Raw genomic sequence first — 13,366 nt, forward strand, 5'->3', positions numbered from 1 at the left:
TTTTCTGGCTGAAGGAGACATGAGGCCCTGGTGCAGACGACAAGGAGTGAGAGAGCCAAGCTTGCTTCTGCACCACCCAGAGCGTGGGGAACTGGACTCCACACCTGCAGCCCTGTGTATGACAGGCAGGTCTTGTGGCACTATCTCAAGTGACAGCGGTAAGTGTGGTCTGCCACCTGAGGCTTTGGGAGTGTGGCCTTCTGCTAGGTGTCCCAGGGTACCCACCAGTTGTTCCAGCAATCTTAGCCCTGGCTAGCATGTGCATTTACTTGCAGAAAATGGATAAATTTTTGGACACATGCACACTACCAAGACTGAACCAAGAAGAAATAGAAAACCTGAAAAGATCGATAACAAACAAGGAGATTGAAGCAGTAACCCACAGTCTCCCAACAAAGAAAAACCCAGGACTGGATGGCTTTACTGCTGAGTTCTACCAGACTTTTATAGAGGAATTAATACCAATTCTCTTCAAACTATTTTTAAAAATTGAAAAAGAGGCCATTCTCCCAAACTCATTCTATGAGGTCACCATCACCCTGATACGAAAACCAAAGATACGGCACAAAAGAAAACTACAAGCCAATATTCTTGATGAACATAGATGCAAAAATCTGCAACAAGATATTAGCGATCAGAATATAGCAACTCATCAAAAAATTATGCACAATGATCAGGTGGGAATCATCCCAGAGAAGGAAGGATGGTTCAACATATACAAATCACTAACTGTGGTACACCACATGAAGAAAATCAAGGACAAAAACCATCTTATTATCTCAATAGATGCAGAAGAAGCATTTGACAACATGCAATAAACCTTTACAATAAAGACTCTTAGCAAATTAGGAATAGAAGGAAAGCATCTAAATACAATAAAAGCCATATATGACAACTCCACCACCAGTATCATCCTGAATGGGATGGTCCTTTCAGCTTTTTCCTTAAGAACAGGAACAAGAGAGGGAGGCCCACTCTAATTTCTCCTATTTAACACAGTATTGGAAGTACCAGCCAGAGCAATCAGTCAAGAGAAAGAAATACAGGGCAGCCAGATTGGAAAAGATGAAGGCAAACTGTCCCTGTTTGCAGATGACATGATACTATAGAAAAACCTAGGGCCGAGCCCATGGCGCACTTGGGAGAGTGCGGCGCTGGGAGCGCGACGACGCTCCCGCCGCGGGTTCGGATCCTATATAGGAATGGCCGGTGCACTCACTGGCTGAGTGCCGGTCACGAAAAAGACAAAAAAAATAAAAAAACATAAAAAAACATAAAAACCTAAAGGCACTACCCAAACACTCTTAGTGTTAATAACTGATTGCAGGATACAAAATCAACACAAAAAACAGTAGCTTTTTAATACTCCAATAACAAATTAGCATAAAGGGAAATCAAGAAAGCAAGTTTATTTACAATAGTCACCCAAAAAATGAAATACCTAGGAATCAATTCAACCAAGGAGGTGAAAGATCTCTACAATAAGAACTACAAATCACTGCTGAAAGAAATCAAAGAGGACACAAAAGGTGGAAAGACATTCTGTGTTCTTGGATTGGAGGAATTAACATTGGGAAAATATACTACTCAAAGTAATCTATAGATTCAGTGCAATCTCCATCAACATGCCAATGACATTCTTCACAGTAATAGAAAAAAGCGATCCTAAAATTCATACGGAACAGCAAAAGACCCTGAGCCAAAAACAATCCTGAGCCAAAAAAAAAAAAGCTGGACACATTACACTCCCAGACTTCCAATTATACTACATAGCTACAGTAAATATACAGCAAGCACAAAAGAGAATGGTACAGGCAGAAAAACAGACACTCAGACCAATGGAACAGAATAGAGAACCCTGAAATCAACCCACAGACATACAGCCGGCTGATATTTGACAAGGGCAACAGGAGCATGCATTGGGGAAAGGACAGCCTCTTCAATGAGTGGTGCAGGGAAAACTGCACATCCATATGTAGATGAATGAAACTAGACCTCTACCTCTCACCATATACCAAAATCAACTCAAAATGGATTAAAAACTAAATATAATACCCGAGACAATAAAACTACTAAAAGAATACATAGGGAAAACACTTCAGGAAGTAGGACTTAGGAAAGACTTTATAAATAAGACCCCAAAAGCAAGGACAACAAAAGGAAAAATAAACAAATGGGATTATCTCAAACTAAAAAGCTTCTACACAGTAAAAAAAAAAAAAAAAAAAAAAGCCATTAAGTATGAAAACACAACCTACAGAATGGGAGAAAATATTCACAAACTATGGATTTGACAAGGGAATAATATCCAGAATATAGAAGGAACTCAAATAACTTAACAGTAAAAAGACATGTAACCAATTTAAAAATGGGCAAGGGAGTTAAACAGGCATTTCTTAAAGGATGATATACAAATGGTCAACAGCACATGAAAAGGTGCTGAACATCACTAAGCATCAGGGAAGTGCAAAACAAAACCACATTGGGTTATCATCTCATGCCAGTTAGACTGTCCAGGTTAGAAATGACAGAGAATAGCAAATGCTTCTAAGGATGCAGAGAAAGGGGAACTCTTCTGCACTGTTGGTGGGACTGTAAATTAGTGCAGCCTTTCTGGAAAACAGTATGGAGATTCCTCAAACAAGTACAGAGAGAACTGCCATGTGATCCTGCAGTCCCACTGCTGCGTATCTACCCAAAGGAACGGAAATCATCATGTCGAAGGAATACCTGCACTGCCATGTTTACCGCAGCTCTATTTACAACAGCTGAGAGTTGGAACCAACCTGAATATCCATCAATGGATGACTGAATGAGGAAAATATGGTATATATACACAATGGAATACTACTATGCCATACAAAAATGAAATTCTGCCATTCACAGCAACATGGACAAATTTAGAAAAAATCATGTTAAGTGAAATAAGCCAGGTACGGAAAGAGAAATACTGCATGACCTCACGCACAAGTAGGAGATGAAAAGAAAATAATAAACCGAGAAACACAGATAAACAAAAGGAACAAGTCATATTGAAATACAGTTATAAAAATATTAAACATTTTTAAAAAGGTGAATAATTGATGACATTTTCAAGGGCAGAAAACACATTGAATAAAGAAGTCGATTACTGAATTTAAAAAAAAAGGAAGAAAGTAATTTCAGAAATTCTCCAAGTAGAACTGATTGCCCCAGAATGTTAGCCCACAGGGAAAATATAGATAGCGCTTAGTTTCCATTGCTCTAAATACCGCATGTACTTCCCCTCCCTCAAGTTGATCAACGACACTTCCCTGTTCAAGAATTACAAAAGAATGTTGGCTACAATATTTTTTGTATTGGAAAGAGAGAAGAAAATTAACAGAGAATTCAGAGCTGTTTCTCACCACTTTGTCATGATGACTGCAGGGGACATCAGAGGAAACAGTGAAACCAGGCCGAAGTGGCTGATGTGGGACACCTGGCCGTGCACTATGACAGTCCCTCTCAGCTGTCTCCAGTAGTCACCTCTGACAGAAGCTCTTGGGATGTTGAGTTGGGCAGGATCCTGATATGTATGTCCCTTGTGAGGCTGGCGGCCGTGACTAACTTCTTCTCTCTTCCGTGGCAGGGACAATTACACAGGGTTCTCACTCCCTTCCCTTTTGGTCTCCACGTCTTCTCTGCTTTGCTTTGCTGGTGGATGGAAGGAAGGGTGAGTAGTGCAGCTCAGTCTGAGTGTTCATTCCTTACATTCCGGTCCAGGTGGAAACCGTGCGTATCTTCCATTGTTTTGTGATCCAGGGATGTGTGTGAGTCTCATTCCAAAAGAGTTTTCTCCTCCACACACAGCCCCTTTGCTGTCCAATAAGCAGGGAGCCCGTCCTCTCCCATCCAGGGTACACTTGTGGCTGTCCCAGTTCCTCACTAGGAGGTGACTCTTGGCTTCCCTCTCTTTCTGGTCAATAAAATAAGTGGGGAAACTTTTTGTTATCGACAGTGTCTTATGCCAGTTGTGAAACTCACATTAGACTCTATTTTGGGGGACTTGTCTACACATTATATTGGACGGGAAAGCTCTCTAGAACAACCCACGAGTTGTCATGGTCACGGGTTTAAATTTAAATCCAGGTTTGCAACTTTTCAAACTCTAAATCCAAGGAAGTCTGAGTACGTCAAATAAGAAATACAAATTTTGACTGAGTATAGGTAGTTTACTGACTTTTGTTTTGACTTTGAGGAGTGACTATCATATGGAATCATTGTTTATCTGATACAAATTATTTGTTGCCATTTGAAAATGCAAAATGAGATGGATATCTCGTGAAATAGAAATGGATGTATTATGTCCATAATTTTATGACATCATATGTGCCGTTTGACATTTACCATATGGTTTTTGCCTTTTAGGTTGTTTGCAGGAAAGGTTTTCATCACAAACCTTTTCTTATTTTCTTATTCATATTATGTCACTTTTAAACTGACCCTGAATCTGCTTTGCTTGAAATCCAGACCCACCCAGTTGTAAAATAAAATTTTTTATCATTATAAAGAGAGTCTGGGCTGTATGTAGTGATACCAATTTTTACTGTATTACAGATGAGTCTGTAACCACATTGTGCAGGTATCTCAACATTAGATTTGTTACCTCATCTATATTTCATGGTAATTGGACTAGATTATCTCTAAGGATCATTCTGGATATGAAAATATACAATGAAATTCAACAAATACTAAATTCCTTTTTTGAGAGTGGACTAGGTAAGTTCCTACAGATATATCCACAACCTAGGCGGACTTAGTCCCTGTGTTTATACAACTTTCTGTGTATTGGAGACGTAAAGCATCATACTGATGTGACCTATTTTTCCCCCCAGCCTACCATATAGTAACTGTAAAAATGAAAATAAAAATTTTCTTTATTATTCCACTTCTATTTTTTATTTTAATTACCTGTGTGATACGTGAATATATTCTTATTGAAAATATTCAGTTCACACATAAATATTGGAGTAAATAAGCCAAAGAAACTCATTAACATTCTCCCATCCTCCAGGACACTCAGTCGTAGAATGATTCTTTGGCAAATTTTGCTGCTCATCTTTAAAGTCTCTTTACTAAACATTTCTATGCCGAATGTACATCTCATAGCTGTATCTGATATTTTTTTTAAATGTGAGTTGATTCATACCACACAAATTATTCCATGACTTGTGTTCTCACTAACAGCATGTGTAAATCTGTCAGAATACATCATCTGTCCCAGTAGTTCTTGAGCTTTAGTGTGCCTCGGAATCACTTCAACAGCTTCTCAGCACACAGACTGCTGGGCTCCACTGCCCGGAATTTCTGGTTCAAGTAGGTCTGGAATAGGACCCAAGAGTTTGCATCTCTAACAAATTCTCAGGTGATGCTGGTGGGGCTATACTGGGGACCACAGTTCGAGAACCACTTTTGTACTGATTAACCACATCGTTTTAAACAGCTGCAGAGTATTCAACAGCATAGAAGCACCGTTATTTATTTAATGATCAATTCATGAATATTGAGTTGGTTTTGGTTTCTTTTTTCATTTGTTTGTTTCTAAACTGATACTGTGATGAATGTCCTTATCCTGTCAACTTTATGCACGTGCCCAAATGTATAAACATACACAGGCTTTAATTCCTGAATGTATGGCTTATTTTTCTATGTTATTAGTAATCTTTTGAGACTTAATTTTCAACTTAATATTATATTAATAAGATTCTTCCTATTGTAGTATATTACAGTGCTTCATCCATTTTCACTGCTGTAAATATTTCATTGTGAGATAATACCACAGTTTATTCATCCACCCTCTCACTGATAAGCATTCGGGTGATTTCTGTGTTTTTCCTACTATAAACTGTGCTGCTTTGAATATTTTTGTCTTCTGATAAATATTCTGGGCATGGAATTCCTGGGTCACAGGATATATAAGTACGCAACTTTAGGATTTGATATATTATTTCAGCGACTATATTTTGAGGCCTTCATGTTAGAGCACCTCGGCCTTTCTCCCAAACAATAGGTTGGTTACTTTCCTTTTTTTTTTTTCCAGATGTTACTATTTTTCTCACCATCATTTAATACCTAATGCATCTTTTTCTTGTTTATCTGAAAGGTGCCTTTAATCATTTCCTAAATTCTTTGGAACTATTTCTGTACTTTCTATTCTGATGTGCTGTTTTCTTCTATTTTATCCCATATAGAAATTATATTTAATGATTCTTTCTTTAAAATGTTTATTATTCAATGAGTTGATGCATGAATAAGTACTTAAAATATTTTTGTACATGAGTGCTCAATAAATGTTGGCTACTATTGCTTTCATTGCTTTGTAAACAATACATGGTGGGCTAGCACCCTGTTATTATACTTCTTTTGGTACTTCATAGCTACCGTATATTTATTTTTCCATATGAATTTTTAAAATCAGCTTGTCTCATTCTAAATGTAAAGGAATCCTGCTGATATTTCTACTGAAACTACAGTATCTTTATATGGCTCTATTAGGCAGAATTGAGACTTTGGTGACATTGAGGATTTCTGTCTAAGAACATGGTATGTCTTTCCATCTATTCAGGTCTCTTCTTGTGTGTAACTTTGCATTTTTGATTATTCCTCCAATAGTCTCGCCCTGTTATTGTTATGTTTTTCCCCAGGTTATTTGTTTCGTTTTTCTACTGTAAGTAGAATCTTTCATTCTTCACATCTTGCTTGCAGTGGTTCTTCTATGTGTACAACAGCAGTAGTAATAATAATAGCGAAAATGTACTGAGTATTTACTCTGGGCAAGGCAATGTTATGTTCCATGTGTAACTCAGTCTTTACAACAAAGACAGGTATTACTGGGTCCTTGTTTGTAGACAGTGGAGTCTACCCTAGTTACGTTAAGCATAAGAGGATCTATTCAAGGGATTCCCCTCATTTATAGTCTCCAAGAGGGTCAGAAATCCATGTTTGGATGCATCACAGCCAAAAAAAAATATATATATATATCTATATATAGAGAGAGATAGATAGATATAGATATAGATATAGATATAGATATAGATATAGATATAGATATATAAACAGCCTGGAGAAAGGTCCCCAAACAATGAAGAAGTATTCTAGTGGAAAACACACCACCTCTGTCTTAGGTCATTTGGCACATTTGCTGCCAGGGAGTAGAGTTCAGACCCACTGTCAGGACACCCACTGCATTTGCTGATTCCCTACATGCTGCTCCAGTCTCTCTTTGCCCATGACTACATGTGAGTTGGTCTCGCATGGATTCATGTCTTCCAGAATCTAGACCAATCTGCAGCCCTCAGTACAGGGAGTATGGGAAATATCATTCATGACTGTTTAGTCTCTGCAATATTGAAAGGCATGAAAACAAGGGGGAAAAGGTATCTGCCATGGTAGATATTCCCCAGTTTAACAAAAATTTATATTTCTTTTTCAATCCATTAATTTTTTTGAATTATAGTAATAAATCTTCTAATATTTACACATTCTTACTTTCCTAGAGCAAACATAAGTTGTTTATAGCAATTTCTTTTGTGACATGTTGATTAATCTAGCTTAGAGATACATTATTTAGGGTATTTACCTTAATGACCAAAATGATATTGTGTTGAAAGTTTTTCTTTATTTTTTCTTTTTTAACGATTCTTGAGTCCACATTGATACTTTATTGTCAACTAAAGTCCGTTCACATTAGGGTTTGTGTTTTACAGTTTTATAAAATAAAAAAGCATAAAAAATATATATATAATACAAAATATACAATATAAATAACAAAAAAGAATATAAAATAAAAAATAGACTGGTTTTCAGCTACCAGAATAGGCTCAATGTCACTATTATACAGAGAACGCAAATTGAAATTATGAGCTAGTATCTTTCTAATGTGCATTTAGACATGGCTATCACACACTGCTGTAAGATTGTAGTCCTATGGGGCTTCTATAGCTGTGCTGTCTAATTAGAATATAAATTAACTAAAATTTTTAAGTTTAAAACTCAATTACTCAGTCACACTGGTACATTCTGAGTGTTCAATAGCCAGAGGTACCACGTGGCTATAATACTGGCATGCATTAACTTTTCTGTCATCACAAACGGTTCTAGTGGACAGTTCTGCTCAGTAGATATCATATAGCAGATACTATATACACGGGGCCAAAAAAAAAAAAGGTGCATGTGTATTTAGTTATAAATGTATTCATATACATCCTTGTAAATACACATATATTTATATTTATTGCCACATACTATGAGTCATATAAACAACATAAATGCAAAAAATTTTAACAACACAACTGTATAATCCATACCTAAGGGAAATGGTTAAATAAATAATTACTTGCATACTATAAAATACGATGCCTCTATTAATGGCAATGATCTAAATCTACATAAATGACCTAAAAATTATTTACAATATATTGTTTAATGGGAAAAAAACAAGCATCAAAATGTAAAAGAGACTACTCAGCTATTTTTAAAATATGTTATAATTTCTATACTTCTAGAGGTGTCCCACGAGATATAGAAAAAGCCATACCTGGTCCCGTCTCGGGAGGGGAACGCATCCTTTGATTGCTACTCGGTACCATCCTTCAATGACACACGGGCGTAATTTTCCTCAATAAAGAAACATGGGTAAAGAAGGCCGATCCCATGAGACATGGTGTCGAAGGTGCAGTTGCCCCAGAGTTTGGAAAACAGACTTTACTGTAGCAAGAGAAACTGATGAATTAGTGTCTTTCCTCGGAAATTCTCCAAACACCCTAAAGGAAGACGGTAACGAGATGAAAGCGACAACAGACACAGGAGGTAGATTCCATTTGCCCTTCTGCATTTCCACTGCTGGGTTTTGCTTGAGAAAATCAAACAGATTTACAGACCGAGGAAACTGCAGTTTCTGGCTTCCATCCTGAACTAGGAGCCCAACACACTTGGTGATCCTTTCATTCTTCCCTAGTCAGGCGTCTCCTGAGTTCTCTTCTTCATGCCCTTCATCTCCACCAGCTGTCACTCTCAGCAGCTGACGTCACAGACAACACTGAAGCCTTCCACTGGCCCTCCCTCATTTTCTCCTCACTGTGTTCATGCAGATATCTGCTCCTCCACGGGTCACTGCAAGCTTCTTCCCTTCAGCCTGACCGAGGGCTCCACTCTGCTCTGTTTCTCTGCTCATTCCACACATTCCCTTGAGGCATCGTCACTGGCAGTCATGGCTTCAGTCACCGCCACTGTGATCATGACTTCCAGTTCACCTCCAGCCCGGGCCCCTCACCCTACATGACGGTGTCCATGCAGCTGACTGCAGTTCAGAAACCCCTTCTTCAATGCTCCTCCACTAGCACCTGGAAAATCTGTATTTTCCAAGTGGAGCTTGTCTTATTTCTTCCCCTTCACCGAATCCACCTGTTCTGATGTTTCCCTTCCCCACGTGACTGCAAGCATGATACGCGCATTTGCCTTCGCCAGAAACATAAACTTTCTTTTTCATTCTTCCCGCTTTCATGCTGGGAGAATCCACTCAAGCATTAAGTCCAGCAGAGCCTGTGTTGCTTCATATCTTTGGAAGCTGTCAACTTTTGTCCTTCCCAGAGAGGCAACAGAGCTGACCGGTGAGAGACAAGGGCTCTGGGCAGAACCGCCTCAATGTGTGCAGAGACTGTGCCACTAACATCGCCATCTGAGCCAAGGTACAGTTTCACCGTCCCCATGTGTAGAATATGGGTGATAACAGCGGTGCCTGCAAAAAAGGTCATTGTGAAGATTTAGTGGGTCGATTCATGCAAAGAGCTTAGAACGGTGCATTGCACGCAATAAGCCTTCCCAAAATACTGTTTACTATCAGCCCCAGTGCCACGATATCTGCCCACAGACAACATCGCTGGTCCGGACTGTGACAAGAGCTTCTCAACTAGTGTCCCTGGCCCCAGCCTGGTCCTTTTCAACCTTTCCCTGTAAAACAGCCAGATCGAATTTCCTAAGAGCATACTTGGAAATGTTCCTCCTCTGTCGGATCCCCTGCGGCTCATCTCCTGCCCCTGTGATGGACGCTCTGCACCGACGACGAGCCCCTCCGCTGTCTAAGCTGGGGTCTTCTCCCTGTGCGTCTCAGCCTCATCACTCGCACCGCAAACGTAGCCACCTTCTTGCCTTTCTCTGAGAGCTCCTGGCTTTGCTCTTTCGACAGCTACTTTTTTCTTCCCAGATTCTCCCAGCGCTGCACGGGACGCAGAAAGTCACGCTGATCCTCGTCACGCAGGGACACGCCGCAGGAAGAACCAGCGCACAGAACGAGCTCAGAATCTTTCTGTCGCCTGGGTGCAGCGCAGGAGCCGCGGGAGCTTCGCTAAGAGGCGCGGGCTGCTGAAGCCAGAGGGGCTGCGCGGGCGGCCCGCGGTGGGCCGCAGGGTCTACACCGACACTCAGGCTTGTCTCGACTCGTGCGGGTGCCGGTGCTCCTTCCTTTTGCCGCAAGCCACCCCCGCGGAAAACTGGGAACGGTGCAACAACGATGTGAGGCACAGTGGCCCCTAAAACACCCCATGTCAGCCTGTGTCCCAGCGCCTGCAGAGACAGACCGAGTGGCGCAGGAGGGCGTGAGCCTTCGGCAGGTTCTCGGTCGTTCCTGCGGTTGCTCTGTTCCGGCTCCGTTTCCGACGCTGCTCTCCGCCCCTCTCCATCCCACGTGCCAGCAGCTCCTGTTTTCTCTTTCATTCTCGCCCACCTTTCCCTGTTTCTTCCACGTGCGCCCAACGGCACCGCCCAGAAGACGAACTCGGTGCGTTGGGCCGGCCGCGCGCCCCCTGGAGAGTCGGCGGGACGCAGCCTGGGCGGCCGGGCGGCCCCACGCCCTGCTCGTGGGGCTCCGCACTGTGCGCTCCGGCGCCTCTGGCGGCCGTCCCTGGAGCTCTGTCTGACTCGCGACGCCCCTGCCGCTGGGACTGAGTAGGGAACAGACACTGAGGAGGAACAGACCATGGGGGCGGCGCGGATCTCACCCTCCCGAGGCCGCTCGCTCCTCGCGCTAGTTATGGCGGTGCTCCTTGTCGAGTCTCTTGGCGAGGATTCCCTTTTTCACCCTGAGTGGGGCTTTGACTCGTACGAAATCACCATCCCCAGGAAGCTGAGCTTCCGGGCAGGAGAGCCGGGTGTGGTCAGTCCCGTGTCCTACCTCCTGCACTTAAAAGGCAAGAAGCATGTCCTCCACCTGTGGCCCAAGAGGTTTCTGTTGCCCCGGCATCTGCGTGTTTTCTCCTTCACAGAACACGGGGAACTGCTGGAGGATCACCCCTATATACCCAGGGACTGCAACTACATGGGCTCGCTGGAAGGGTCTCAGGACTCTGGAGCTACTGTGAGTACGTGCATGGGGGGTCTGCGTGGCATACTGAACATTGATGGCGAGCATTACCAAATGGAGCCCCTCAAGGCCTCCTCCAGTTTTGAACATGTCATCTATCTCCTGAAGAAAGAGCAGTTTAGCAATCAGACCTGTGGCTTAACTGATGATGAAATAGAACGGCAGATGGCCCAGCATGAGAATACGGCTAGGGTGAGGGACTATTCTGGATCCTATATGCACCCAAAGTACATTGAACTGGCTCTGATCTTTGATCACAGTACATATATGTACAGGAAGTTCAATCTTACTCGAGTCATAAATGATGCCATTCTTTTGACGGGGATTATGGACTCCTACTATCAAGATGTCCAGTTGAGGATACATCTAAAAGCTCTTGAGGTATGGACAGATTATAACAGAATTTTTGTTGGATTTCCTACGTTAGCTGAAGTTTTAGGCAGATTTGTACTGTACAGAAGAAGTGTGTTCAATGCTCGGCTTCCAGCAGATTGGGCTCATTTGTATGTTCAGAGAAGATATACGGATGCCCTTGCATGGTCCTTTGGAAGAGTGTGTTCTATGGACCATGTCGGATCAGCAAGCAGTATTTTAGATGCAAATATCCTTGGACCTGCCACTTGGACTTCTCATGAAGTGGGCCATGCTTTGGGAATGGCACATGATGAAGAATATTGCCAATGTAAGGGTAGGAAGAGTTGCATCATGGGCACAGGACGTACTGGGTTTAGTAACTGTAGTTATGCCGCTTATTTTAGATACACGTCTTTGTCAGCCAAATGTTTAAATAATATCCCAGGACTAGGTTATGTGGTGAAGAGATGTGGGAACAAAATTGTGGAAGATGATGAGCAATGTGACTGTGGCTCAAAAGAAGACTGTCAAAAAGACCGATGTTGCCAACCCAACTGTAGGCTGAGGCAAGGTGTCAACTGCAGCTTTGGACTTTGCTGTCATCGCTGTCAATTTCGCCCCTCTGGATATGTGTGTAGGCAGGAAGAAAATGAATGTGACCTTGCAGAGTACTGTAGTGGGAATTCAAGTTACTGCCCAAATGACTTGTATAAGCAGGATGGAACCCCTTGCAAGTACAAAGGCCTTTGTTTCCGAAAGGGGTGTCGATCCAGATTTATGCAGTGCCAAAGCATTTTTGGGCCTCATGCCAGGGAGGCTCCTAATCTGTGCTATGAGGCAGTTAATTCAATAGGTGATCAATACGGCAACTGTAAGATTAATGGAATTGCTAACTTTACACAGTGTACCGGGGAGAATTCAGTGTGTGGCAGGCTACAGTGTATAAATGTCAAAACCATTCCTGATTTGCCAGACCATACTACTATAATTTCTACTCACTTGCATGCAGAAAATGTCATGTGTTGGGGCACAGGGTATCATGTATCCATGGAACCTATGGGGATACCTGACATTGGTGTGATAAATGATGGCACATCCTGTGGCGAGAACCGGGTATGTTTTAACAGAACTTGTGTCGATATCTCAGTCCTGAAGTTTGACTGTCTGTCTAAGAAGTGCAATGGCCGAGGTGTTTGCAACAACAGAAAAAGCTGCCACTGCACGTATGGCTGGGCCCCTCCATTCTGTGAGGAGGTAGGGTTTGGAGGGAGCGTTGACAGTGGGCCTCCAGGACCACTGAAAGTGGAGGCGCCACCATCAGTTCAGATTGTGTCCTTTATGCTACTGCGCCTCATTTTGTTAGTTGCCTCAGTGATTTTTGTGTTTTTCAGGCAAATGATAGTAAAGTGGTTAAATCTCAATCAGAAAAAAACACCACCAGGTAACACTGAACGTGAACCATCTAAAGCAAAGACTGGAGCTGAAATGTCCAAAGTGAACACTGAAGAGGAAGAACCTATAAAACCCCCTGAAGATAAACAATCCAAAGCAAAGAGTGTCAAGAAACCGAAAAAGCATCCAGGCAACGCCCAGTCATTCAGTAACACGTGATCGTTTATTGGACAAGCTAATCAC

The 13,366-nt window shown here is 42.0% G+C and overlaps 1 protein-coding gene across 1 annotated transcript; it reads left to right on the forward strand.

The window, feature by feature from the left end:
- The first annotated feature begins 10,993 nt into the window (after positions 1-10,993).
- LOC134384248 (disintegrin and metalloproteinase domain-containing protein 30-like) lies at positions 10,994-13,342 on the forward strand. The gene has a single exon (XM_063105820.1). It carries the CDS (start codon positions 10,994-10,996, stop codon positions 13,340-13,342), a length of 2,349 nt encoding a protein of 782 aa, XP_062961890.1.
- The last annotated feature ends 24 nt before the right edge of the window (positions 13,343-13,366 follow it).

Source organism: Cynocephalus volans, chromosome 8 (assembly GCF_027409185.1).
Source record: "Cynocephalus volans isolate mCynVol1 chromosome 8, mCynVol1.pri, whole genome shotgun sequence".
In the NCBI taxonomy this organism is placed as follows: Eukaryota; Metazoa; Chordata; class Mammalia; order Dermoptera; family Cynocephalidae; genus Cynocephalus; species Cynocephalus volans.